This window comes from Molossus molossus, unplaced genomic scaffold, assembly GCF_014108415.1.
Source record: "Molossus molossus isolate mMolMol1 unplaced genomic scaffold, mMolMol1.p scaffold_m16_p_12, whole genome shotgun sequence".
NCBI classification, from domain to species: Eukaryota; Metazoa; Chordata; class Mammalia; order Chiroptera; family Molossidae; genus Molossus; species Molossus molossus.
Window position 1 is genome coordinate 81,641,095 of NW_023425347.1, and position 27,527 is coordinate 81,668,621.

Below are 27,527 nucleotides of genomic sequence, written 5' to 3' on the forward strand. Positions count from 1 at the left end.
ATATGAGGTAACCTTTAGATCAAGATCGGAAACCAAGTGCTGAGGATGGTGGAGCAGTCCTGAAATGCCTTTGGACTTACTTTTCTGAAGAGAAATATAACTTTCTATTGTAACGCATTTTTTTTCTTTTGTTATTTGCAACTGAACCTCATCCTGGTACATTCTCATTGTGCTGAAGTTGCTTGCTTGCCTCCCATTCCAAAGCCTGAGTCCAGATCCTTCCCCAGTCAGAGGAGTGGAGAACCAGCAGAAGAAATGCACCTCCAGGCCAAAAAAAAAAAAAAAAAAATGCTGGGACTCCTTCCACAAATTGTAAGTAACCAAGCTACCAGGGGGATAGAATGGGAAGTGGACGTAGAAATAAAGTTTATTAGCTCGCAGAGAGCATTGAATGCTAGATTAAGGAACGTGTACTTTATTCTGTAAGTTCCTTGCAGATAGGGGGACCCTGTCTGTCTTCTCCAGTAATGCCTCTGCTTTGTAGATGCTCAGTAAAGGATTACAGTCTTTATTAAGTAATGGTGTTTGCTTAATAAGCAATAACAAAAGAAAAGTTGGAAGGCAGACCAGTTGGGAATCACCCTTTGATCTACCCTTGTCTGCTTTTTACAGATGAAGTAACTGAAGCGCCCGTTGCGGGCAGTGGCATTCACACTATCCACGAGGAGAGGCAAACCGAAAACTCCCACCTTGGAGATGATGGGGGTAGGGGTGAAGGAATTGGGGGAGGTCAAGAAAAGCCATTGGGTTGGTATCTCCTTAAGATGGCTGTCCTGGAACCAAAAGACCGGCAGGAGGCGAAACTCCGCCCCAGCACCCCGGCCCCTCCCCGCCCGGCCCCGCCCAGCGCCCCAGCGCCCGAGCTAGTGCGGCTTGTGAGGTGTCTGAGCAAAGCGCCTGCGCAGTGGGCAGCGGCGCGAGGGGCGGAGGCTTTATAACCACTTCGTTGACGTTACACGGTTTCTATCTCGGGGAGGGCGGCGGCTGAGGGGGTGCTGAGGCGGGAGCTGCGGCGGCGCTGGGCGCCGCTCGCCCCTCGGCCTCTGGGGGCCATGGGCTCGGAGAAGGACTCCGAGTCGCCGCGCTCTACATCCCTACACGCGGCCGCACCGGACCCCAAGTGCCGCAGCGGCGGCCGGCGCCGGCGCCTCACCTTCCACAGCGTCTTCTCCTCCTCGGCCCGCGGCCGCCGCGCCCGGGCCAAGCCGCAGGCCGAGCCGCCGCCCCCGGCCGCGCCGCTGCCGCCCGCCCCGGCCCCCGCCCCAGCCCAGGCCCCGCTGCCCGAGGCACTGCCCGCTGATCCGGCCACCGAGGCCGAGGAGGAGGCCGAGGCGGCGGCGGGGCCCGGGTGCGACGATGAGGAGGCGGCGGAGGGCGGCGGCGCGGGCCCGGAGGAGGTGGAGTGCCCGCTGTGCCTGGTGCGGCTGCCGCCCGAGCGGGCCCCGCGCCTGCTCAGCTGTCCGCACCGCTCGTGCCGGGACTGCCTCCGCCACTACCTGCGCCTGGAGATCAGCGAGAGCCGGGTACCCATCAGCTGCCCCGAATGCAGCGAGCGACTCAACCCGCACGACATCCGCCTGCTGCTCGCCGACCCGCCGCTCATGCACAAGTACGAGGAGTTCATGCTGCGCCGCTACCTGGCCTCGGACCCCGACTGCCGCTGGTGCCCGGCCCCGGACTGCGGGTGAGAGTGGGGGCGTGGCCGCCGGGGGTGGCGGGCCGCGGCCGAGGAGACCCGGACCGGTGCCTGGGGACTGGACCTGCGTGTGGCCCGCCCCTGGAGGCGGCCCTCGACACAGCGTGTGCGTGTGTGTGTCCCAGCGTGGAGGGAGAGGTGAGGGATGACCCATGGAGGGGAGGGAGGCGGCGACCGCGGTGGGTTTGTCTGCTAACCGTCCGGCAGCCCAGGCGAGTGCGGGGGGCGCCCACCACCCCACCCCGCCCCGGAGCTTGAAGTGGAGGCTGAACAGTCGCGGAGGGAGGGGGCTATCAAGTCAGGAGGCAGGGCAGTTTTTTTGTCGGGTGCAGGTCCCTCTATCCAGAGGTATAAGGGGTATCTCCTCGCGAGGGGACATATGGCAAAAGAAGGTGATTGTGAGGGGGCTGCTCGGAGTGGTGTGTCCATTTGGCTGGAGGCAGACTTAGCAGCATTGCAGGAGAAGGCGTGCTTCCTTCCACCCCTGCTGAAAGTTGGGATGGAGGTGACGAGAATGGCACTCTGGGGAGAGGACAGCCTACTGGCAGAGCTCTGGGGGCACCCGTGCCAAGCTATTGGGAGGCCCCTTGGGGTTCTTACACTGGCGCCTTGGGCAGGGTGAGGAGTGCACTCTGTCCAGGAAGCAGTGGGGCAGGGCACCCCGAAGGGGGTGGAGAGGTTGGTACGGTAGGAGAAAGTGTGTTTCCCAGCCTCTCTGATCCTGAGTTCTTGAGGAGGGTCTTTTTAATGTACCATATATGTTGAATTTTTCTCAGGTCAGTGAGAAAATATGCCGAAACAACAGAGACGGAATACCAACAGATTTAGCCATCTGGAGCATTCAGTGGAGACCCTCCTCCCCCACTTAAAAAAATCTGATTGTGTTCCTGTCAGTAGGTCCCACGAATGGTTGCATGCAGCAAAGAGGGTCTCATCTTAGTGGTTGGGAGTCAGACTGTGCCAGTACCTGTTCTTTGACCTTGGGCAGATCATTTTGTTCTTGTGTGTCATGTTTTGGGGACAGAAAGATGCAAGGGACTCCTTGCAGTGGGTAAATGTAATGCTAGTAAAAAGACTCATAATCTTTGCTTCAAAGGAGTTTAGAAGGACTTTTAATTGTAGCCTGTATATCAGGACTGTTTTAAGATTTCCATGATGCTGTTTGTCGCCTTTAGAAGAAGCCAACACAGACTCATCTAGGGGAGTAAAAAGAGCTTCTTCTATTTATCTATTCTGCCAGACTTGTTTAGAGATGGATGTGTTATTTAACCTTACTGAGATGGGGTTTCTAAATTACTTTGAAGTGTTGTTGTCAAAGGCACTGTTTATCTATGGTAGATCACTTTCACTTTCATTTAATAAGTATCTGAAAGAACCATGTAGGCCCTTAGAAATTCTTGCTTATATCTGGTGATCTGACTGGCCTTAAGAGGTTAATTTATATGGTATTCACATTTTGCAGACACTACTGATCTGTTTTCAGAACCAAGGGAATTTAAGTGAACACTGTTAATTTTGGAATAGTATATTAACTCCTTTTTTGAGATGTGGGTTTCCTTGAGTTTTAACTGAGAAATGTGGCCCCACTGATGATCTTTTTGTAAAAGCTCCCTTTTTGTTTTTTATTCCTCCAAAGTCAAACTCATTACTTTGCTCACATCAATAAAAATGAACAGGAATTAATTTACACTCTTTATGACAACTTCAGACCATTACTGATTTGGAAGTTATTTTTTAAAAATTAGGCCATTTTCTATTTTAGCCAAGTATTGCATCAGTTATCCAGAGTATATTTTTTAATTAGTTAAAAGAAGTATAACAGTTTTATATATAATTTAAAAAAATGTGTTATCTGTGGGTTTAAAGACGGTAAAGTCTGAGGAAAGCAAGCAAGCTGGCATCTAAGTATCCATGTGCCAAGCATACATAATTTAATTTGATCCTGGCAACATAAGATAAATTTGATCTAGTCTTATAGGTGAGGAAACCAAAGTTTAAACAAAATGAGTGACTTGTTTAGGGTCAGGTAACTAGTGTAAACACTGGTTTTAACTCCAACCAAATTCATTATTATTTCCTCTTAATCTCTGTTTTTTTTTTTGTTTGTTTGTTTGTTTGTTTGTTTGTTTTTTATCCTTACCGGAGGACACTTTTTTGATATTTTTGTTTTAGATAGAGTGGGAGGGAGAGAGAGGGAGAGAGACATCGACGTGAAAGGGACACATTGAGTGGTCGCTCACACGACCCAATCAGGGCCGGGGACAAACTGCAACCGAGGTACGTGCCCTTAGCGGAAACCAAACCCGGGTCTCTCCAGACCACAGGCTGACGCTCCAACCGCTGAGCCAAACCGGCCAGGGCTTAACCTCTGTTTTAAAAAGCAAGGGCTTGCCCAGCCGGTGTGGCCCAGTGATTGAGCATTGACCCATGCACCAAGAGGTCATCCGTTTGATTCCTGGTCAAGGCACATGCCCAGGTTGTGGGCTCAATCCCCAGTGGGGGTCATGCAGGAGGCGGCCAATCGATGTTCTCGCTCATCGATAATTCTATTTCTCCCTCTCCCTTCCTCTCTCCCTAAAAATCAATAAAGAAAAAATATTAAAAAAAAAAAAAAGCGTGGGCTTGTCAGCATTATTGGAGATGCTGCTGTTTGGGTCATTTCAACAAGTGTGGCCTAAGGACAACATTGAGAAAGCCAAGGATGCTAGAATCAATTTTCTGATTCTTTCTTTTAACAGCCTCTTACCTACTTTATTTTTCTTATCTGAAATAAGCCTAACCTTTTCTTGAGAGGCTTAACTAATGTTTGCACAATGTTTTGAGATTTTCAGTTGAAGGTGTTAGATAAACAGGGAGTAATTTTAAAATTCTGTCACTTCCCAAACAGATGTCTGGGTTCACTGGGGATGTGGCCAGTGGTATTGCCTCTTTTTAATGCTAGGAAAAAATTAGCTTGTTTTGTTTTTTAATCAAACTGGTCTACTCTTTTGGGTCTGGTAAAAATTGTGAATGAGCCCTAGAACAGAAGCCTAAGCCCCAATTTTCTCTTCTCATACCTGACCATCTTAACTGTCCACAGGTCAAGTTCTTATCAGCTAAATTTATCAAGTCCTCCCTTCGTGCTCTGTGTGTCTTGTGTGTGTGTGTTTGGCAGGGTAAGTGGAGCATATAAGTGATCTTACAGAGTTCTGATCACTAGTTTCACTGTGAATTACTCATGATAATAAGAACACTGTATATTAAAAGATTCATTATTTGTTTACAAAATATTTGTAGAACAAAGCAGAGTTTCAAATTTTTCTTTTCCCATACTTGAAACAATTTTATTTTAGTTGTAAATAAGGGAACCAGTTTTAATGGGAAAACGCTCACATTATTTAATATTATTAAGTACAATACCACCAAGTATAATCTTTAAAACATAATTTTAAATGAGATAAAATTAACTCAAAATACAAATAACTGACTTTTTTTTTTTTTTTTTTAAATCCTCACCCGAGGACATTTTTCCATTTTTTGTTCAGATAGAGCGGGAGGGAGAGAGAGGTAGAGAGAGAGAGAGAAACATTGATGTGAAGGGACACATCAAGTGGCTGCCACCCACACGACCAACCAGGGCCGGGGACAAACTGCATCCGAGGTACGTACCCTTAGCGGAAACCGAACCCGGGTCTCTCTGTACCGCAGGTTGACGCTCCAACCGCTGAGCCAAACCAGCCAGGGCGAAATAACTGACGTTTTTATAGTTCTTTATAATATTCAGACTCTGACCTCATTCACAAATAATTGCATTTTCGTTTCATACAGGTAGATGGTGGTAAACTCATTTTATAAGGGGGAAACCAGTGCAGAGAAGTTTGTACAGGATCCAGCGTCTCACAGCTAATAACTGGTGCAGTTCATCTGTTGTCCCTTAGAGTTTGCTTAAATATGAGGTGTTTTCAGAAACCCACAAATCATAAATGTTTAATGTTTTCCTCTCAAGTGCCCTTTTGTCAATCCTTGAACCCTTGCAGAATCTCTAGAAGACTGAGGGGTGAGCAAAGGAGCCAACAGGGCAGATCTTCCCTCCAAATGAATAGGAGATAAGGCTGTCTTGACCCAAATTCTTCTTCTTTTTTTTTTTTATCCTCACCCAAGGACATATTTCCATTTTTTGTTCAGACAGAGTGGGAGGGAGAGAGAGAGAGAGAGAAACATTGATGTGAAAGGGACACATCGAGTGGCTGCTTCCCGCACAACCCAACCAGGGCCAGGGACAAACTGCAACCGAGGTACACGCCCTTACGGGAACCGCAGACCGATGCTCTAACCGCTGAGCCAAACCGGCCAGGGCTTGACCTGAATTCTTTGTGCAGGTCCACTGCTTCAGCCTCTCATTGCAGAGTCCCCCCTCCCACATGATCATAGCAGGTAGTATCAGTTATTGGCCTTCCTAGACAACTGGACTGTACCGTCCCATAAACAGGAAACTTCTGTTTGTCTCTGGCATATTTGTAAGGGAAGAGCAAGCTCCCTGAGCAAGACAGATTTTTTTAGTCAGTGAATGAGGAATTTTCCTCTCTGAAGCCTGCCTGGACCTGGACCTCTTCTCTTAATTTACTCCATACCTTCTATATCACAACTCTTTGCTTTGTTTTCTCCTCTTCCCCACCATCTACATCAGCCCAATACATCTTTCATTTTTGCCAAAGTACTCATTCTATAGTGGAACATGTTATTTATTTATTTATTTATTTAATCCTCACCCAAGGACATTTTTTCATTTTTTTGCTCAGATAGAGTGGGAGATTGAAAGAGGAAGAGAGAGAGAGAAACATCAATGTGAAAGATATACATTGAGCGGCCGTCACCCACACGACCCAACCAGGGCTGGGGACAAACTGCAACCGATACGTGCCCTTAGCGGGAACTGAACCCCGGGTCTCTCTGGAGCGCAGGCCAACGTTCTAACCACCGGGCTATAGTGGAACATTTTATATCATTGCCCTGCTTAAAACTGTTCATACCTGACCTATAAAATGACTTCTTATATCTTTAATAATTATTATTTATATGATCTAGCCTTATAATTTAATGTATCCAGCCCCTTTACAGTGTCCAACCATCTTTTGATCTTACTTTCTATTTGTCATATATATCAATATATCCCAAAGTATATTATAGGCAATACTAGAAAGAGAAATGTTTTGTGATCAGATAATCTTGAGAAATACTGGATTGAACGAAATAAAGCAAATTTATTTCTGAGCTTTCTGAGTTTTTTAGACCCTTTAAACATGCTAATATACAATGTAAATCTTGTTAATACTAATAATGCAGTGTAAATCTTCAATCTGGTATAATTTTTCCAAACTTAGATTACCAGGAAACATGTTTTTGTTTTTTCTATAGCATCTTTAAGGCGTAAGTGAAACTTTCCCTGACTATTTGCAGTTTTGTAATTTCTGCTTTCTGTTAGTGTCCTTATTTAACAGTGAATTTTGATCTCTGAGTAGATAGAGAGCTCTTCTAGATGAGGATGTCTATATTCCAACTTTTTCTAAAACACTGTGAACAGAATCTCTCAATTAGCTCCCAGAAGAATAGAATGAGTAGTTGAATTTTGATAAGAAAGATAAAGAATACAAATAGCACAGTTTTTGGAGGAGAAACAGATAATAGGAGGGTAGGTGAGAAGAGGACAGACAGGTGATCATTCACTAGACACTTTGGAGAATTTATAGTGTTTGAACCTTAGGTAAGTACTGGATATTACAGAAAGGGCGAAAGGACTCCTCTTGACAGGGAGTTTGACCTGGTAAAGGGGGCAGGGATTATAACTGCAATGTAACAAATACTAAGGAAAATATCAATTCTCTTAGAGGATAGGTGAAAGGTTTTGCATGATGTCAAGAAAGACTTCACAGAAGTGACAATATTTGATCTTGAAAAATACGAGTAGGAATTTATATCACAAAGAAATGGTAGAGAAAAATGCATCTTAAATTAGAATGCTATGAGCAAATTCATGGAGGTATAAAAATACAAGACTAAGCCCTGGCTGATCGCTAAGTGGTTAGAGCATCAGCTCAAGGACTGAAGGATTACTGGTTTGATTCCCAGTCAAGGGCACATACCTGGGTTGCAGGTTCAATTCCTGGTCCCGGGGGGTCATGTAGGAGGCAACCAATCCATGTGTCTCTCTCACACCGATGTCTCCCCCTCACTAACCCCCCCCCATTCTAAAAATCAATGGCAAAATATCCTCTGGTGGGGATTCACACACACACACACACACACACACACACACGACTAAATCTTGAGTCTGGTTTGATTAGTTTCTGAATGTGCAATATGGGAGGCATGATCTTGGAAGTGACTAGAGATCAATCTGAAAAAGACTGGATTCAAGTGGATAGGCTGGTCTTATGCCATGCAAGGATTTTTAGGTTTGAAGGACTTTCTTCTTTTTTGTTGAAGAATTTTAAGCAAGCGAGTAATACGATAGATAACCTTTTAGAATTGGAATTTGGATAGGAGTAGGAAATAGGGAGACTAGATAGTAGTTTCTTGCAGTTGTCTGGCCAAGAGATGACATGGGTTTGAACTAGGGCAGGAAAAAGAAACATAGTAAGGGTACAGTAGCTCATGACAACTTGGCCCATGTCTCCCACCTTTACACATGCTCAGGGTTGATTTGTAAATGAAGTTACCTGGCCTGGAGATTGGAAGTATAGACATAATATAGGACCACATTTCTTTCACTACCAGGATCTGTTGGAACATAATCAAATTCATACTAATGGGATTTCCACCCAGGGCCAAAGTTAGGTAATACTCTGATCTGGGCTGTCACACATATTATGATGTTTCTGAAGACTTAGGAAATTAACAAAATTAGTAAAAGTTGTATGAATTTAAAGGGGAAAAAGTATGCATCTGCCCTGGCCGGTTTTCTCAGTGGTTAGAGCATCGGCCTGTAGTCCAGAGAGACCGGGTTCAGTTCCCACTAAGGGCACGTACCTCGGTTGCAGTTTGTCCCCGGCCCTGGTTGGTCGTGTGGGTGGCAGCCACTCGATGTGTCCCTTTCACGTCGATGTTTCTCCCCCACCCCCCTCTATCTAAACAAAAAATGGAATAATGTTCTCAGGTGAGGATAAAAAAAAAAGTATGCATCTGTATCTTTAGCAATATGTACTTTTCTGTATCTTCTATTCAGCTTCTAATTAAGCAAACCTGAATGCTTGGCTAAGCTAAGAGAGCAGGGTAGGGGAGAGGTTCTAGTGTGAGGCATGGGGGAAAAAAAACCAAGATGGTCAAGGCAGATGTGGTCTCCCAAGAATGAGGTTTTTTACGACTACCTGGGGAAGAAGATTGCCCTATTTAGAATTTAGAAGTGTATCCCTAAAGTGGTCTTATACAGAATTTTAGGATTAAATTATAGTACCTGACATATATTGTAAGCCAATAGGTACATGGATAAGTTTAAAAGATTGCTTTAGGGCAGAGTAATGGCTGAGGAGAAGAGCTAGAATGCCCTAGGGAAAAGTAAAAAAACCTAAGTAGGAGAAAGTCTCTATTATTCATTCAACATAGATATTTTAAACATAAACTAGTGTGCTAGACCCTGGAGATTAAAAACTGGATGATACTTGCCCTGGCTGGTGTTGTTCAATGGTTAGAGCATTGGACTGCACACCAAAGGGTCTTGGGTTCAATTCTGGTCAGGGCACATGCCCAGGTTGCAGGTCCAATCCCCAGCCCTGGTTAGGGTGCATGTGGGAGGCAACCAATCCATGTGTCTCTCTCACATCAATGTCTCTCCCTCTCCCTCCCTCCCTCCCTCTCCCTCTCCCCCCTCCCTCCCTCTCCCTCTCCCCCTCTCCCTCTCTCTCTCCCCCTCTCCCTCTCTCTCCCTCCCCCTCCCTAACCCCCTTTTACTCTCTCTAAAAAGCAATGGAAAAAATATCCTTGGATGAGGATTAATCAAAAAATAAATAAAATGGATGGTAATTTTCCTTGAGTGTAGTTTGGTTGGGGAAGTATGCATATGAACAGATGGTTACAATATAATGTGATAACTATTATAAAATAATTGTGTTTCTTTGTGAGCCTTTTATAGTGTACCCATGCCAGAGTAAATTGCAGCCTCGAACCATTGCCCAGCCTCCTTACTTGTGGACTGTGAGCTCTGAAGGGGGTTGTACAGTAGTATGTGTGTGATGGGGGCAAGAAGTAATTGTGCATAGGCATGAAGTGGGCAGCTAGCTGCCTAGAGAAGTTAAGTAGATTTTTACAGAGATGATGACATTTGAGCTGGTTCTTACATGGATAAATATTTGCCAGGGCAAAAAGTAAGGAAAGGTCATTTCTAAGCAGAAGGAATAGAGTATACAAAGACCAGGAAGTAGGACAAAAAAGTACTATGATTTTATACCATTCCTATCAGAGCAAGATCTCAAATGCAGTTTCAGAACATGTTTAAGTAACACTTGAGGGTTGCAAGCACCTATACCTCCGTTTTGGGCATAGAAGCTAAGGTTTGGAGATTTTAACTAGCACAGTGTCCTGCAGTATGAATCAGGAGCAAGGAGCTCAGACCAGCGCCCCAAAACAGGAATGCCAGGTCTCATGCTGAGTAATTCTTTGTCATGGTAATAGATTGCTTTGGGTTCATGAGTATTTGGGTTTATTTTACTTGCTTGGAACCAAATTCCACACCCAAAATTGACATTGTCAGTCCTAGCAAATGTGCTTATTTTTTCAAGAAGTGAGGGTTGGGGTAATCTGTTAATAAATATTTACTCCCACCATGTAAGGTAAGAATGGATCATGAAATATTCAAGGCTTCCTGACTGGCAGTCCATCTAATTTGTATCATCAGAAGTTGACTTAATATTTTTATGAGATCATCCAGTACCTTTTCCATTAAACATACAATAGCAAGCAAGCCACTTTCTTCAGGAGAAATATTGCTTATCTTTAGTAGTTATTTTGCAGCTAGATTTGCTCAGAACTCCGACAGGATATGAATCATTTATACTCATGCATTGACCTATTCTAACTTTGCTCCTTCTGAGAAGAGTTTTAATAGATTATATATAACATATATACCTTGTCATCGATATTTTCAGTATCATTCTCAAATCAACTCGAGAATCTATGATAAGCCTGAGAACCTGAGTTGCTCTTATGAATATCTGATGTACATTCAAATAAACCGTAGGATAAATCCAAGAAAACATTGTTAGCCTTTTGTATATGTGTTTGAGGTTTTTGCTTATTGGAGGAAAGTGTGGAATAGGGGACAACAAAATGCAAATGGTAACACCTAATCCTGCAGTCATTGACCTGTCTAAAAATTGTGTGAAACTTCACAACTGTCTTCCCTTGTTCATTTGTTTCTTTAAATTACTTTAAAATTTTTTATTTAAACAATTGTCTAATTGATAGTATAATCTGAGCACTGAGTTGACATTTAGAATTAGTTAGAAAGGCTAATAGTTGTTAATATATTGGATTGCTTGTGGGAGAGTGATTCTCAGTAAATAAACATGAGTTATAAGAAACAGTTTGAGCCCTGGCCGGTTTGGTTCAGTGGTTAGAGCATTGGTCTGCGGTCTGGAGAGACCCTGGGTTCGGTTCCCGCTAAGGGCATGTACCTCGGTTGCAGTTTGTCCCCGGCCCTGATTGGGTTGTGTGGGTGACGACCACTCCATGTGTCCCTTTCACGTCGATGTTTCTCTCTCCCTTGCTCTCTCTCCCTCCCACTCTATCCGAACAAAATATCAAAAAAACGTCCTAGGTGAGGATTAAAAAAAGAAAAAAGAAACAGTTTGAGCCCTGGCCAGTTTGTCTCATTGGTTAGAGCGTCGGCCTGCAGTCCAGAGAGATCCCGGGTTCGGTTTCCGCTAAGGGCACGTACCTCGGTTGCAGTTTGTCCCCGGCCCTGGGTGGGTTGTGCGGGTGGCAGCCACTCGATGTGTCCTTTCACATCGGTGTCTCTCTCTCTCTCTCTCTCTCTCTCTCTCTCTCTTCCTCTCTCCCTCCCACTATATCTGAACAAAAAATGGAAAAATGTCCTCAGGTCAGGATAAAAAAAAAAGAAACAATTTGATGCTGGTGCTGATAGATTCTGAATTGCCCATCTTTACTGAGAAAATGGGTCAGAAGAGAGGGGAGGAGATATGGCCTTAATTCTATATTAATAAATGAGGTAGATAAGTGATCTTGGATTCTGGAGGCTGTCAAGAAAGAAAGATATTTCAAGGCAAAGATTTGAATTGAGAGAGGAGGGGTACGTGTATGTGTGAGAGAGAGAGGAGAGGGAGGGAAGAAGGAGAAAAAAGGTATAGAAAGATAATAAGAGCTTTCAATAGCATAGGTTGATCATGAATCCCATCTATGACTATTGTCTCTGAGGCTGTGGTCAGACCAGCTTCTGTGTGAAATTTAAAAATGAAAAAGTATACTTGCTTTAGTTTTTGCTATAGCTCTTTGTTTTACAAGTATTCTGTCCTTTATATAAACAAATTCTAATCTCTCTAAATATAGTAACCCATAGGAAGGAAATCGTTTTATACATTGTTATTTATGAAACTTTCTGTGGCAAACTGCTTCTAAAGCAGCTTAAACTATGACTGAATACATGCTAGAAATTCAGACTAAATATATTTCTCCCTACTTTTTTTTTAAAGTTTTGTTGAGTGGTTCATTTTTTATTATTATTTTTTTTTAATCCTCACCCGAGGACATTTTTTTTGTTTTTTTGTTCAGGTAGAGCGGGAGGGAGAGAGAGGAACAGAGAGAGAGAGAGAAACATCGATGTGAAAGGGACACATCGAGTGGCTGCCACCCACACGACCGACCAGGGCCGGGGACAAACTGCAACCGAGGTACATGCCCTTAGCGGGAATCGAACCCGGGCCTCTCAGGACCGCAGGCTGATGCTCTAACCGCTGAGCCAAACCGGCCAGGGCTCATTTTTTATTTTTATTTTTTGGTACATGCCCCTAGTGGGGAACCAAACCCTGGACTCTCTGGTCCGCAGGCCAACGCTCCAAGTGCTGAGCCAAACCGGCCAGGCCTCTCCCTATTTTTTTTTTTTTTTATCCTCACCCGAGGACATTTTTCGATATTTTGGTCAGATAGAGTGAGAGGGAGAGAGAGAGAGAGAAACATCGACGTGAAAGCGACACATCGAGTGGTTGCCACCCACACGACCCAACCAGGGCTGGGGACAAACTGCAACCAAGGTACGTGGCCTTAGCAGGAACCAAACCCGGGTCTCTCCGGACCGCAGGCCGACGCTCTAACCGCTGAGCCAAACCGGCCAGGGCTCTCCCTATTTTTTAATTAGGAAATAAATGATTTGTATTTTTAGAATTTGAAGAAGAAATTTACTTTCACACACAGAATGTTTTACAGTTTATTAGGCACGCTGGTGCATGTGTGTTATGTGTGTGTTCTTTTCTCTACATCATATGTAGTGGTGGGGAGTGCCAAACAGTGTTACCCCACTGGAACTGATGAATGTCTCTGCCTGTCTTGGTTAGATCATTCTTACCTTACTGATGTCTCTTCCTATTTTCTTACCCAGTTATGCTGTTATTGCCTATGGCTGTGCCAGCTGTCCAAAGCTGACCTGTGAGAGAGAAGGCTGCCAGACTGAGTTCTGCTACCACTGCAAGCAAATATGGCATCCAAATCAGACATGCGATATGGCCCGTCAACAGAGGGCGCAGACTTTTCGAGTACGGACCAAGCACACTTCAGGTCTCAGTTATGGGCAAGAATCGGGACCAGGTATAAATTGGCATTGTCTCATTTGTCTCTTTATTTTATACTTAATGTAAACCCATAATTTAGAGAGATTACATTACTGTATAATGTAGAATTTTCCGGAATCAGAGATCAGAAAATATTTGGCAGTACTTTCAATATTACAATTGATATGTAGCTTCCCTCTCTGACCATGATAGGTTATCCAACTTGGGTAAAATCAGATTATAGCAAAATTGAATTCTCTGGTTTCTGCCTTCTTAGTAATATGTCTCAGGTTGGAGAGCAATTAGGTCCTTTTTCAAAACTTTGTGAGCAGAATGACATTAATTAGTATTTTAATCTATACTGTTTTTTTTACTAGTTTTAAGTGCATCACACTTTTGGAAGTTGGGTACAGATTTTAGGAAAGGAAATATTAGTATGGATTAATGATTAATCTTAAATGTAGGAATATCACACATTCAGTTCCAACCTTTGCAAGTCAGAGAAAACATTTAAAAATGTCAGTGGGTTTATTGCCTTTTATAAATGTACTTATTTCACTGACGTCATTTGGGAGAGGCTAGTTGGAAAGATTTTATCATTCACTTTTTCCTGGCACAGCATAATCTCAAATTGTCATTTTAATAGGATAGTTCCTAGCTTGCTGTGAAGATTACCAGGTGTATGCTGCATAGCATACCCAATTGTTTTTAGGTTTTTAATTTGAAAGAATATTGGAAAGGGACTACAGTTTGCAGAAAGAGCAAATCACAAAGATACTTGCTGAGCCTGAGAAATTAATTTCCTGAACCACAGTTTTTTAAAACTGAAAGCTAGTTCCAGCCTGCAGACTATCCTTCCTGCCGGACTCTGCTTTTAATTCTGCCAGCCTTTTGGCTGATGAAATTCCATTTTTTTTGAAACCATCTTTTTCTAGGAAAGTCTCTTTGTGGCTCAAGTGGTGTGTAAGATTTCAGTTTTGGGGATAGGCAGCATGATACAAACGAGACAGGATCCATTTTGTGAAATTTCCTAAGGTCTAGACATAGCCAGCCTTCCAGGGAAGTGGGTTGCACAATTTGGAATTTCTCAGTTACAAGTTCTTTACTGCCTCCTCACTTTTTATATATACTCCTAGGATTAATAAAATCTAACAGGGTTTAACTGGAGTCATTTTTTTTGCCTGTTCTTCCTTCTCCCCTTAGCAGATGACATCAAGCCATGCCCACGATGCAGTGCTTATATTATCAAGATGAATGATGGAAGCTGTAACCATATGACCTGTGCAGTATGTGGCTGTGAATTCTGTTGGCTTTGTATGAAAGAGATCTCAGACTTGCATTACCTCAGGTGAGTTGGAAAATGTGTCCATTGCTTTTGTAGTCTCTCTTATTGATTGAGGCAAAAGGATGTCAAAGAGACAGAGTTGTCTGCCCTGTCATTACAGCATAAGGAAACCATAAAAGAGTTCCTCTGAAGCACCCTTCCAATCATGTTTTTGCCAGCTCAGCAAACTTACAGGGACTGTTTTCATTACCTTCCAGATAGAGTTTAATTTTCCTAGCTTGGCTTTTAAGGCTTTCCACAGTCTGACCCTAACCTACTTTTCTAGCTTTTTCATTTTGCTTTTATACATGCTGTATTCCAGATACATAATCTAGGCTTGCTGTTCCCTATGTCTTTTCTGTGCTATCTTACCCCTCCATACTTGTTTACAACTTCTTTACTTTGTTTGGAATGCTTTCTGATCACCTCTGCCAGCAATCCTGTTTTTTAAAAAATACGTTTTTATTGATTTTTTTTTTAGAGAGGGAGAGAAAGAAACATCGATTGGTTGCCTCCCACATGCACCCCAGTTGGGGATTGGGCCAGCAATTTGGACATGTGCCTGACTGGGATTGAATCCACGACCCTTCAGTGCATGGGATGACACTGAACCAACTGAGCCAAAATGGCCAGGGCACCAGCAACCCTATTTTATCTCAACCTGTTCATTTATTCCTACCCTTCAAGGGCCACTTAAATGCTGTTTCATCTCTGATGCCTTCCCCATCTTTTTCTTCGTTATTTTTCTTCATTGACAGTCTTTAAATGTTTCTTTATGAATGTCATCATTACTTTTACTCGTGTACATGTCTAATTTTGCTCAACTATTTAAGTTTCTTAAGGCTAGAATTACCTTTTTCCAGTTCATGCATGTAGTGAGTTTCCAAATAATTTATTGAACAAATTTTAAAATATTGTCCTGAAGGAGTTAATATTTACAAACTTAATACTCATGTGGATGACACTCTTTAATTTCTAGTTTAGCAAACATTTGAATACTTACAGTCTACCAATTAATGGGGCTACAGGGGTGCATAAGATAAGATTTCTAGTTTCAAAATCACTTCTCCCATTTGGTAGAGAAGACAGGACAAAGGGAGTAAGCAAAAATAATTGGACTCAAAAGGGCTGTATGTAAAAGCCAAACTCAGAGTATGAAACTGACATAAAGGCTGTGACAAAGTCTTTTTATATCCTTTCCCAGGAACATGGTTTGCAGTTATCTATCGGATGTGGTAGGACATATGCCAAGGAAACTTTGCAATTAGAGTGTTCAACAGCTGCAAGGCACAGTGCAGTTTGGATGAGGTGTCAAGTGTGTAGGCAGGCTATGCAGGATCCCAAGTAGTATCAGTCAAGGAAGCTGGCTCAGTATTGGTGGGTTAGGGAGGACAGAGTTCAGAAAAAAAGAATAGAAAAGAGGTTTCAAGTCTAAAGGTCTGCCTTTACAAAAAAAAGGTAAAGAGCCCAGAGCTCCAATAATCTGGCCTTGTCCTTTGCTTCCCTCATGTAATATATTCATTTCCTGTAACTTCTTGTAACTGTTAATCACTCCTATTGAAAAGAAGGCTCTTGCTCTTATCAAGCACTCTTGTGACAACAGCTGTATTTATTTATACCATTGACATTAACTTCAGCATGTTTCCTCTGCAGCCCCTCTGGCTGCACATTCTGGGGCAAGAAGCCATGGAGCCGTAAGAAGAAAATTCTTTGGCAGCTGGGCACATTGATTGGTGCTCCAGTGGGGATTTCCCTTATTGCTGGCATTGCCATTCCTGCCATGGTCATCGGCATTCCTGTTTATGTTGGCAGGAAGGTAAGACATTGCATTCTCTGCATGTTCCATTTTCAGGTTTATTAGTAAAGATTTGAAGGAAATGGGGAGGAGCTTATTTCAGAGTTGCCTGAAAACCAGCTGGTTCTTGGATAAAAATAACCTTAATTTCTTAAATGGATTTTCATAAACCCCCCAAGAGATCTGAAAGTTCTTATTATTAACATCCTGGGCCTGGTTTGTCTCAGTCAGTGACTTAAAGGTGAAATGCTTACTTTACCTTCCTGAGTTATTTGGTCTCTTCTCTTCTTGGTTTAACTTTCTTTGTATTAGTTTATATCATCCTGGTCTGATTAGGTTAAAATTTGAGAAAGATACTTCTTTGGGGTGGAGGATATGTTTTAATATAGATAATTTACAAGGAGATATTTACTTGTCCTTTTACTACCTTGGCAAAAAGATTGATGCCCTAACCTGTTGACCTGAATTTTTTTTTTTTCTTATTCTTAGATTCATAGCAGGTATGAGGGAAGGAAAACCTCCAAACATAAGAGGAATTTGGCTATCACAGGAGGAGTGACTTTGTCAGTCATTGCATCTCCAGTTATTGCTGCAGTTAGTGTTGGTAAGAAGCTGGCCAGGACCACAACTCCACTCCTCCCTCTCTCCGTTCTTCTTACCTGCTCATTAGCTTTCTGACTATAGCAGTTTATCCAGCTGGCCAGATGTTTCACCCTGGAGGCCCCTGTATTTTATAACAAACCCACCTGGGGAGTTAACTCTGTTAAGTACTATTATTATGATTATCAACCACTCTAAATGATCAGAGTTAGGGAGTCTTTCAGAGAAGGTTGAATTAAAGAATATTACTTTAGCCCTGGCCGGTTTGGCTCAGAAGTTGGAGCATCAGCCTGCGGACCAGAGTGTCCTGGGTTCGGTTCCCGCTGGGGGCATGTACCAAAAATAAATAAATTATTAAAAAATATATATATATTACTTTAAGGTCTAGTTTTTCACCTTCATCTTCTTTTTTTCTCCACTTGCAATGGAACCCACAAAACATGGATCGACTCCATAATTTTAACAGGAAGTGTAGTAATTTGCCCAAGGCCACTTAGCTGGGACATGAATCAAGGCAAGGCACTCTTGACTTTAGATCCTATGCTCTTAACAACTGAACCAGTCTTTCTCACATAGCAGTAAGATTTTGGAATTAACACTCTGGGGGGATCCTGACCCCAGGAGTCACTTATTTAATTTAATGTTTTGTGGGAGACTGTTTGCATGGCATCCATTTTGCTAAAATCTGCTCTGCCATCTCCTGCCCCAAGGCAGGATACCTCTATATACAATGTTTCTGCATTCCTTTAAGTAACCATTTACTCAGCCAGTTATGCTCTGTTTATCTTTTGTTCCACCCGGGATATTTACGTGATATTTACCTGAAATTGATTGGGGTGGTTATCACAAACTTATGGCTTGGCAACAAATGTTCTTGTTTTTCTGCTTCTTGCCCTATATATACTGTGGATCTCCCCAAAATAAACGAGACTTGATCAGAGCACTGTCTTGTCTCCATTTCTTGTGTCTCTTGTCTCTCCTCATCCTCACTCCCCCTCTAGAGTCCTTGTTGCTCGACCTGCGAGAAGGTCAATGTTTGGTTATTGATTTGTTTTTGGATTAGCACCTCAGGAGAGAAGGAAGGGAGGAAATTAAAGCAACATGCACTTACTGTGCTGGGTACTGTATATACATTCTTTTTTGATCATTGACAACCCTAGTAAGGTATGTCCAAGGTCATATGGTTAGTAAATTGGAGCCAGGATTTTAATCCAAGCCTTTCTAAGGCCAGTTGTCGTTCTGTTAGGACCAGTCTACCTCTTTGTAATAGCCATATTCTGCCCTTTTTTTTTTTTTTTTTGGTATGTGCCCCTAGTGGGAACCAAACCCAGGACTCTGGTCCACAGGCCAATGTTCCAACTGCTGAGCCAAACTGGCCAGGGCTCTTCTGCCTTTCTTTGGCCCTTTCTAAAGTGATTAGTCTGTACACAAGCTGGGAAGGAGAATTCAGAGGAGTTGCAACCTGATGGCCTCCTGACATGTTTCACTCTCTTCTTCCAGGTATTGGAGTTCCTATTATGCTGGCTTACGTCTATGGGGTTGTGCCTATTTCTCTCTGTCGTGGAGGTGGCTGTGGAGTTAGCACGGCCAATGGAAAGGGAGTGAAAATTGAATTTGATGAAGATGATGGCCCAATCACAGGTAAAAGGAGGATTGTCATTTCCTTTGGAATTTATGGAACACGAAATAAAAGTCAGTAAAATTGCCTTGGCTGGTGTGGCTACATGGTTGGAGTGTTGGCCTGCACACTAAAGGGTCTTGGGTTTTATTCCCAGTCAAGGGCATGTACCTGGGTGTGTATGTATCTCTCTCTCTCTCTCTCTCTCTCCCACCCTCCGTCTCTCTTTTCCTCCCTCTCTTCTACTCTAGCTAAAATCAATGGGAAAATATCCTCAGGTGTGAGAATTAACTCACTAACTAAATTAATTAATTAAAATGAAATCAGTAAAATTTAATACATTTTACAGAAAGATTGCCATTGGAATACTTCAGATAATGAGCTTTATGAGGGTAAAGTATTTTTAGCTTTTGATTTCTTTGTTCTAGAGTTATTAGGTTAATTCCTCTGGTACTTGCCTCTGTGTGGCAGGTACAAACTTGTAGGATTCCAAGTACACTGTAATAGTAGTGATTATAATAAAGTCTTAAATCTGCACAGTACTTTATAATTTTCAGAGGACTTTATACAATTATTACCTCGCTTGGTTTTTTTTTTTTTTTTAATTTTTTTCTTTATTGATTTTAGAGAGATTGGAAAGAAGAGGGGGAGATAGAAACATCGATGAGAGAGAACATCGATTGGCCGCCTCCTGCATGCCCCCCACTGGGCATTGAGCCCACAACCTGGGCATGTGCCCTGACTGGGAATTGAACTGGCGACCTCTTGGTGCATGGGTCAATGCTCAACCACTGAGTTACACCGTCTGGGCTCTCACTTGTTTTTTTACAGTTGTTCTCTGAAGAGAAAAGGTGGGGTCTGTTATTATTCCCCATTTAATGGGAACTTCTTTAAGCTTATGTCTCAATATCTGTTAAATGGGTTTTAGAGCTTCTGCAGGGCTGGGACCAGAGCAAGTCTTCTGACTTCTACTTTAATGTTTTTTCTCCTTTATCATATTAATCATCTAGGGCACAGAGATCTCCAAAGTTTTTTCAAGCTTCCTACTGGAATCAGCACATGACCTAACTCGTATTTTGAAATCTTCGTATTTGATTAGATGGCATCTATGGTGTACTGGAAAGAATAGTGGGCTTGGAATCACAATTTTTGTTTTGATTAGCCATCACTTGAACAAGTCATTTGGTTCTAGGTTGTTTTGTTTGTTTTTTTTAATCCTCACCTGAGGACATTTTTCCATCCTTCGTACAGACAGAGTGGGAGGGAGCGAGAGGAAGAGAGAGAGAGAGGGAACCATCGATGTGAAAGGGACACATCGAGTGGCTGCCACCCGCACAATCAACCAGGGCCGGGGACAAACTGCAACCAAGGAACATGCCCTAAGCGGGAACCGAACCTGGGTCTCTCCGGACCACAGGTGGACGCTCTTAACCGCTGAGCCAAACCGGCCGGGGCCAGTTCTAAGTTTTTGTTTCCTCACCTAAAATTGGGGCCTTAGTGCCTAGTTATTGGAAAGATTATATACGAATATATGGTAAAACCCCTGATGCGTAGTGGCTGCATATAGTAACTGTTCATTAACTGAATAGATGAGTATATTTCCATATGAATATTTTCCATTCTAAAGAGTCATTGCAGGCCCTGGCCGGTTTGGCTCAGCGGTTAGAGCGTCAGCCTGCAGTCCAGAGAGACCCGGGTTCGGTTCCCGCTAAGGGCACGTACTTTGGTTGCAGTTTGTCCCCGGCCCTGGTTGGTCGTGCGGGTGGTAACCACTCAGTGTGTCTCTTTCACATCAGTGTTTCTCTCTCTCCCTCCCTCCCACTCTGTCTGAACAAAAAAATGGAAAAATGTCCTCGGGTGAGGATTAAGAAAAAAAGTCATTACAGGAAAATGCTAGACTGTTTTGATGCTGCACTAGCTTTACTTGAGGTGTTTGTTTTATTCCCAGTGGCAGATGCCTGGCGAGCCCTTAAGAATCCCAGCATTGGAGAAAGTAGCATTGAAGGTCTGACTAGTGTCTTGAGCACCAGTGGAAGCCCTACAGATGGACTCAGCGTTATGCAGGGCCCATACAGTGAAACAGCCAGCTTTGCAGCCCTCTCAGGGGGCACTCTGAGTGGTGGCATTCTTTCCACTGGCAAGGGAAAATATAGCAGGTAAGCAAATAGATCATTTCTGACAGAACCAGTTGGAATTATAACACACAGCATACCTGTATGAGCCATTTCTCTGTGCCAGGCATGTCCCATGTATCATCTTATTTTGATTTAATCATCAGTGGTTTTTGTTTTTGTATGTTTTTTTTTTACTTTTACAGTTAGAAAACAGGCTCAGAAAGGTTAAGTGACTTACACAAAGTCCAGTATTCTTTCTGCTGTTTCATATAAAAAATAATATTTAGACCCTCCCTTTACTGTATTAGGCTACCTGCTTCAGAAAGGGAAAGCACACATTTTTGTAGAATTTCCAAGGCTGTGCTCTCCATTAGGCTTGTCACTGGCCTTCAGTTGAAAAGCATTTATACCATATCTTGTTGGCTTATTGGTGCTGTCATCTTCATTACTTTCCTATTCCCATTTGGTAGATAAAGAAAATCAATTCTGTGAATTTGTGTTGAGAATATCTAAAGCTTTATGACTAAAAAAAAAAGTTGTGACTTGCTTGGTTATTTCATCTGTTAGACAAGAACATATTTAGAGGAACTTAACAGCTGTTAATGTGAGAAGCAATTAGTTGAATGTACTGGAGACAGAAGCCTGGGGAGACCTGGTAGGGCTGGGAGTGGGGTGGGGCAAAACAAGCTAGGGAGGTGGGAGGGATGGTTGCCTTCAGACATCTGAAGGGCCTTGAACTAGAAAAAAGAATTAAACTTCTGACTTATGCCAAGAGGTAGATTAAGATGATTTGGCTAGAGGGAAACCAATTTTGTTTCATTATAGAGAATATAGGGAAAAATCTATATAAAATCCAAAGAAGGAATGGATTACCTTAGTAAATACTCAGCTACCTATCCTTGGAAGTGTCTAAAGTGAGACCAGATGGCCATTTGGCTATTAGGAGTCAAGCAACAGATGGCAAATGGACTGGATCCCACACCTGAGTGCTTGTCAGTCACCTGTGAGCCTCTTAAAAATAGATTTCAGAGCCCTGTCACAGTGTTAGTAAATTAGAATCTCCTAGAGTGGGACTTGGGGATCTGTATTTTGAAAAGGCTCCCCAAGTGATTCATAGTCATTGCATGAATGAGCATCTAATAGATGGGAACCACCTAAGTAGATGGCCTTTGTGAAAGTCGTCTTCCAGTTGAGAGTGAATCTGTGGCAGAGCTGAAACTTTTCCATTGCACGGCCTCATTTTCCTGGGCTGCAGCACATTGTTGAAGGGCATCTGAGGCTAGAGCAGGACAGCAAAGATGCAAGCAGCAGGCTGGAGGTTGTTTGAATGTGCAGCTGCAGGCTGCTGCTGACCTGTCTGCCTCTTATGACTCTGGTTGTCTCTTTGTTAGGGGATCCCGCCCCCACGTTCTGGAGAATTTACTGCTGTGCCGTCTTAAAACCAACACTCCTGTAAATAAGCAGACAGACATAATTGGAGACTGACTTGCTGACATTGCAGCTTAGCCAGTCCAGCTGTTCCAGTTCTGTGAAAGCTTTCTATAGGAAGTGGATTAGTCAGATGGGTTTGACTGTGAAACCCATTATGAGGAAATATTTAAGTGTACAACAAAATGGTGTCGGAGCCAGGAAAGGAAATAGTTATAGGTTCTTAGCTCTGAGACACCATTGGAAAAGTTTGTTGCTCTTATAGGAGGTTGGCTCCTGTATGTCCTTTAATCTCATAGCTTGGGGTAATTTGATTGCTAAATGTTTGAGTTCCTAGTGTATGTAAGACATGGAGGGTAAGGTGAATGAGATGTGGTCTTTCCTTTTTTGGAGCTCACAAATGAGTGGGAGAGAGGTATAAATTGATTAATAAATAGATAGTGGCTGTAGGAGCACTTAGCAGGAAGTGACTGGTTTGCTGGGAGAATGAGGGGAGATGATACTTTCTTTGTTAAGGACTGAGTATGAGTTTGTCATCTAGAGAAAGAAAACTTCCAGAGAGTATGAATAGTGTATGCAAAGTCATGGAGGTATAAAATGTGTATAGGTGTGTAAGGAAAGAAAAAATTCAGAGTGATATGACTTAGGACCTATGGTGATAGAGGAACTGGAGAGAGAGCTCGGAGGCAGATCTGGAAGACCTTAAATGCCTGTTGTCAATAGGAAGCCAGCAGAGGACTGTAAGAGTGATCAGATCTTTGTCCATGTTGGCACTGATCTGAAAATACTTGAACTTGGAATTAGGGCTACTGCAGAGGAACCCAATTGCATTTATCCAAGCAGGAGATATTGAGGACCTGAAGTTAAGCAGTAGCAGTGGGGATAGAAAGGAAGGGACAATTTCAATAGATATGTAAGAGAGAAAATGTGTGGGCATTTACTTTGAGCTCTTTGACAATTGGAGATCAGATTGACTCAACTTGTAAGAGAATAATGGAAGAGATGTGTGCCAGGAAGCAGACTGTCTCAGAATACCCAGGTCTCATATTAACTTGAACGCCCCCTCTTTACACAGGTTAGAAGTCCAAGCCGATGTCCAAAAGGAAATTTTCCCCAAAGACACAGCCAGTCTTGGTGCAATTAGTGACAACGCAAGTACTCGTGCTATGGCCGGTTCCATAATCAGTTCCTACAACCCACAGGACAGGTATGTGACCCAGGAGAGGTTGCATTTTTGGGTCAGGTTCTAGGCCTTTAGAAGCTCAAAGTCTTATGTTAGAGTTCTGTATACATCTAGTCATTCTAGATTCTAGTAGGATAAATAGTTTGTGTACCCTGTGACTTCATTGAGCAAGGTCTTGGCAGCTCTTGATTGATTCTTTTTTGTTAGCACTTGATTTTTAAAGGTTTTTTTTCTTTCTTCCTTTTCTTTTTTCTTTGTTTACTCTTTTCTTGGCTTTTGCAATAGTGCAGTTTTCATGTGGAACTTTTAAGAGATAGATTGGTGTTCATTGATGTCTGTGGGTCTGTGGTTTGTGCTCTCAAGTTGCCCTTTGCTTGGTGTGGCTCCTATAGCCTATTTCTCTTTATTTTTGAGAAGCTAGTGTATCTGGTGTGGTGTGATTGCAGCACTCCCTCTGGAGAGTTTCTGGTTTCTTCTGATTGTGGCACCATAGTAAAGAGCTATGAATCTTCTGTCACTTTCATATTTGGGTAAGATAGTGTGAAGCTCTCACAGTTGAATTTTGGAAGTTCTTGATTAGTTTAAAGAAATTGACAGAGCCCTGGCCAGTGTGGCTCAGTTGGTTGGAGCGTTGTCCTGTGCACCAGAAGGTCACAGGTTCCATTTCCGGTCAGGGCACATAGCTAGATTGTAGGTCTGATCCCTGTTTGGGGCATGTACAGGAGGCAACCGATCAATGTATCTCTCTCTCTCTCTTCATCCCTCTCTAAAATTAATACAATAAAAAAAAGAAAACTGAGTGATGACAAAATTATTTTTAAAAAAAGAAATTGGCAGAGGTGTGTGTGTGTGTTTTAAGTCAACAAAAAGGATCTAATTGTTCTCCATCTTATTTGAGTGTTAGGTTAAATTTTTATTTTTGCTTAAAGTGAGCTCTAGTTTGTTTACCTATGTTTTTGGACTTCTTAATCCTGAACATACAAACTGCTTTTACCAACAGGTATAGCATGACTCAGCATAGTGGATTTTGTCTCCACAGAGAATGCAACAATATGGAAATCCAAGTGGACATTGAAGCCAAACCAAGCCACTATCAGCTGGTAAGTGGGAGCAGCACAGAGGACTCGCTCCATGTTCATGGTCAGATGGTGGAGAATGAAGAAGAAGGTGGTGGTGGCAGCAGTGGCATCAATGAAGAGGATCTCTCCTGCAAACACCAAAGCTGTGAACAGAAAGACTGCCTGGCCAGCAAACCTTGGGACATCAGCTTGGCCCAGCCCGAGAGCATCCGCAGTGACCTGGAGAGCTCAGATACACAGTCAGATGATGTGCCAGATATCACTTCAGATGAGTGTGGCTCCCCTCGCTCCCATACTGCAGCCTGCCCCTCGACTCCTAGAGCCCAAGGTGCACCGAGCCCAAGTGCCCATATGAACCTCTCTGCTCAAGCTGAGGGGAAGACTGTCTTGAAGCCAGAAGGTGCAGAAGCCAGAGTATGAAGTGGAATGAATGCTCCTGTTCTGAGAAGCACACTTGTTGTAACTGCATCTTTTGGAATCTTTTTTTGGGGGGGTTGGGGGTGGAGATTTATGTATTTTATTTCAAAGATTCTCTGGTCACAGGTTTTCCCCAGGGAAATTCTGAGAAATTTGCAATTTCTTACAGATAAAACGTGGGAAGTTTTGCCCTTAGTCCCACACCCCACCCTCCCCCCTTTTTTAAGTTTTAATTTATTCGTTAAACTAATGGTGGCAATCCGTGAGGTGTGTCAAAGAGTGTACAGATGTATGTGTGTATATTGTATGTATGCTAACATTACTGAAGGACACATTTTAATAAAGATTTCTGTTGTAATTCAACTCATCTCATTTTCCTTGGCTTGGGTAGTTCTCCAGAGCCAAGGGTTTGAAACAACTACGTCTTTAACAGTCTCTAGCTCTGACTGTTCCTAATCTCAGGGAAGAAGGGTTGTATTCTAATCAGACTGCAGTTGAGTTATGTATAAACCGTGGATTCCTGGCATGACAGGAAGCAAAGCCAGGCTTGTTTTGGACTATGCAGTTAGTCTGAAGAATTGGCTGAGTCAGCCAAATAGAGAAGCTATAGATTAAAATGAACCTTGTTTGCCCTCTAGAGGCAGCTGTGCAGTTTTCCTATTAAAGCTTTATTTACCCTTTTCGGTACTGTAGTCACTACTAGAAATGTGTTTCCAGAAGAGGGAAGGAAGGGGTAGAAATTCAGTGGCTGTTTAAAGTGATCCCAGGGAATGTTGCAGGATTATAAATTGGGAAACAGTATTCTTTCTGGACAAACAAATGTACTGATTCAGCATAATCTAATCACTAAGTAACCTGGGTGTTTGTTATGCTATCAGGTACACATTTCCTATTCCAAAAAGCTTTCTCAGTTTTGTCAATTTAGTTTAAGTGGGACTAAGGAATCTGACTAAAATTTGTAATGGAAGGAAAAAAGAAAAAATGCCATCAAAATCTCAACATACTTAATTTTATCTGATCTGATAAATTTGTCAGAATCGAGCTGTTAGTACTACTTGGGATTTTGGCTCTGTCTAGAATAATGGTCTAAGAAATGAACACTCACTCATACACAGTATAGCAGAAAAAGTAAACAATTCATGAGACATGATGTAAGATTCCAAATCTGGCAGTAACTTACTTTGTGATTGTGTGAGTTAGTTAATTTAACTCTCCTGCTCTTAATTTCTCCAAGTCAGACAGCATTTAAAAAGCTTCTAGTGCCAAGCTGCTCTATCACCTTATCTCTGGGCCCAGAGGAAGAATTGAAAACATACTTTCCCTGAGGACCAGATAGCTTTCTGTTTTCTTTCACAGATGCACCTGCTCTTTGTCTTCCTGGACTGTGCTTTTCTACAGTGAGGATGATGAGTCTGGACAACAGCCAACCTGGAAGATTCTTATCTCTTGGGCACTGCAGCCAGACTTAGCACATTTCCCTGCACGTGGGACAGGAAATGCTATTAGTGGGCTGTGGGGCTTTGGTAAAAGGACACCTAGAGGGTGTCCACATGTGAAAAAGGGAAAAGGGGCAGACAGTCTGAAAATCTCTGAAATGCAAATTACCAACTCTAGACTTGCAATTCTCTTGAAGGCTCAAGAGAGCAGTTAACTTAGATAAAATCAAGGAAGTCTGTTGGAGGGGCAGGAGTTTGTAGCCAAACCTGCATTCTTAAGGAGGCTCCACTTCTAACTACTGTGAGACTTGTGCAACTCACTCCGAGTCTGTTTTCACTTAGCTGAAATGAGAATAATGACCCTAATTATGGGGTTGTAAAGATTGAGATGGTGTACTGAAAATGCTTTTAGTAAAGGCTTTTTTTTTTTTCTTTTTCTGCAGGAATAAGAAATAAGGAAAGGGAGATTTATGGGTGTCATCTAAGTAAAGCCCAGAACTCTAGAACAGAGGCCACGAAAAACTAAATTTATTTTAATCCTTTGCATCACTATTGTTGTCTCTCCTACACATTAGCAGATAAAAGGCCCTTCATCGCCACCTGGAGATGCGTTGGAAAAGTTGGTCAGTTTATTTGTTTATTTTTATTGATTTTAGTGGGGGAGAGAGAGACAAACATTGATTTGTTGTTGCCCTGACTGGGGATCAAACCCACAATCTTGGCACATTGGGATGATGCCATAACCAACTAAGCAACCCAGCCACGACCTAAAACTTTGTCAGTTTAGAATATGGGGGTCCGGCCTCTGTGGCTCAGTGGATGAGCGTCAATCTACGCACCAAGAGGTCACTGGTTCAATTCCCAGTCAGGACACATGCCCAGGTTGTGGGCCTGGCCCCTATGCAGGAGGCGGCCAATTGATGCTCTCTCTCATCGATATTTCTCCCTCCCCTCTCTCTTTAAAAATAATAAAGAAAAATTTAAATATATGGAGACTTTAATTTCCTCTTGGTAGAGCTTTCATTCATTTTGAAATACCTACTATGTTTCAGGTATAGGATGCCTGTCTCTGTGGAACTAACATTAT

At 42.7% G+C, this 27,527-nt stretch overlaps 1 protein-coding gene across 3 annotated transcripts; it reads left to right on the plus strand.

Annotated features, from left to right (window-relative positions):
• Positions 1 to 981: 981 nt before the first annotated feature.
• Positions 982 to 25,357, plus strand: RNF19B (ring finger protein 19B). Of its 3 annotated transcripts, none has more exons than XM_036255538.1 (9): positions 982 to 1,684; positions 13,278 to 13,483; positions 14,650 to 14,794; positions 16,424 to 16,586; positions 17,055 to 17,169; positions 18,666 to 18,806; positions 20,732 to 20,939; positions 23,401 to 23,532; positions 24,548 to 25,357. In XM_036255538.1, exons 1-9 carry the CDS (start codon positions 1,053 to 1,055, stop codon positions 25,005 to 25,007), a joined length of 2,202 nt encoding a protein of 733 aa, XP_036111431.1. In that variant the 5' UTR covers positions 982 to 1,052; the 3' UTR covers positions 25,008 to 25,357. The 3 variants fall into 3 exon arrangements, with proteins under 3 accessions (XP_036111431.1, XP_036111432.1, XP_036111430.1); XM_036255539.1 differs by having other exon boundaries at positions 14,653 to 14,794; XM_036255537.1 differs by having other exon boundaries at positions 1,038 to 1,684; positions 14,653 to 14,794; positions 24,509 to 25,357.
• The last annotated feature ends 2,170 nt before the right edge of the window (positions 25,358 to 27,527 follow it).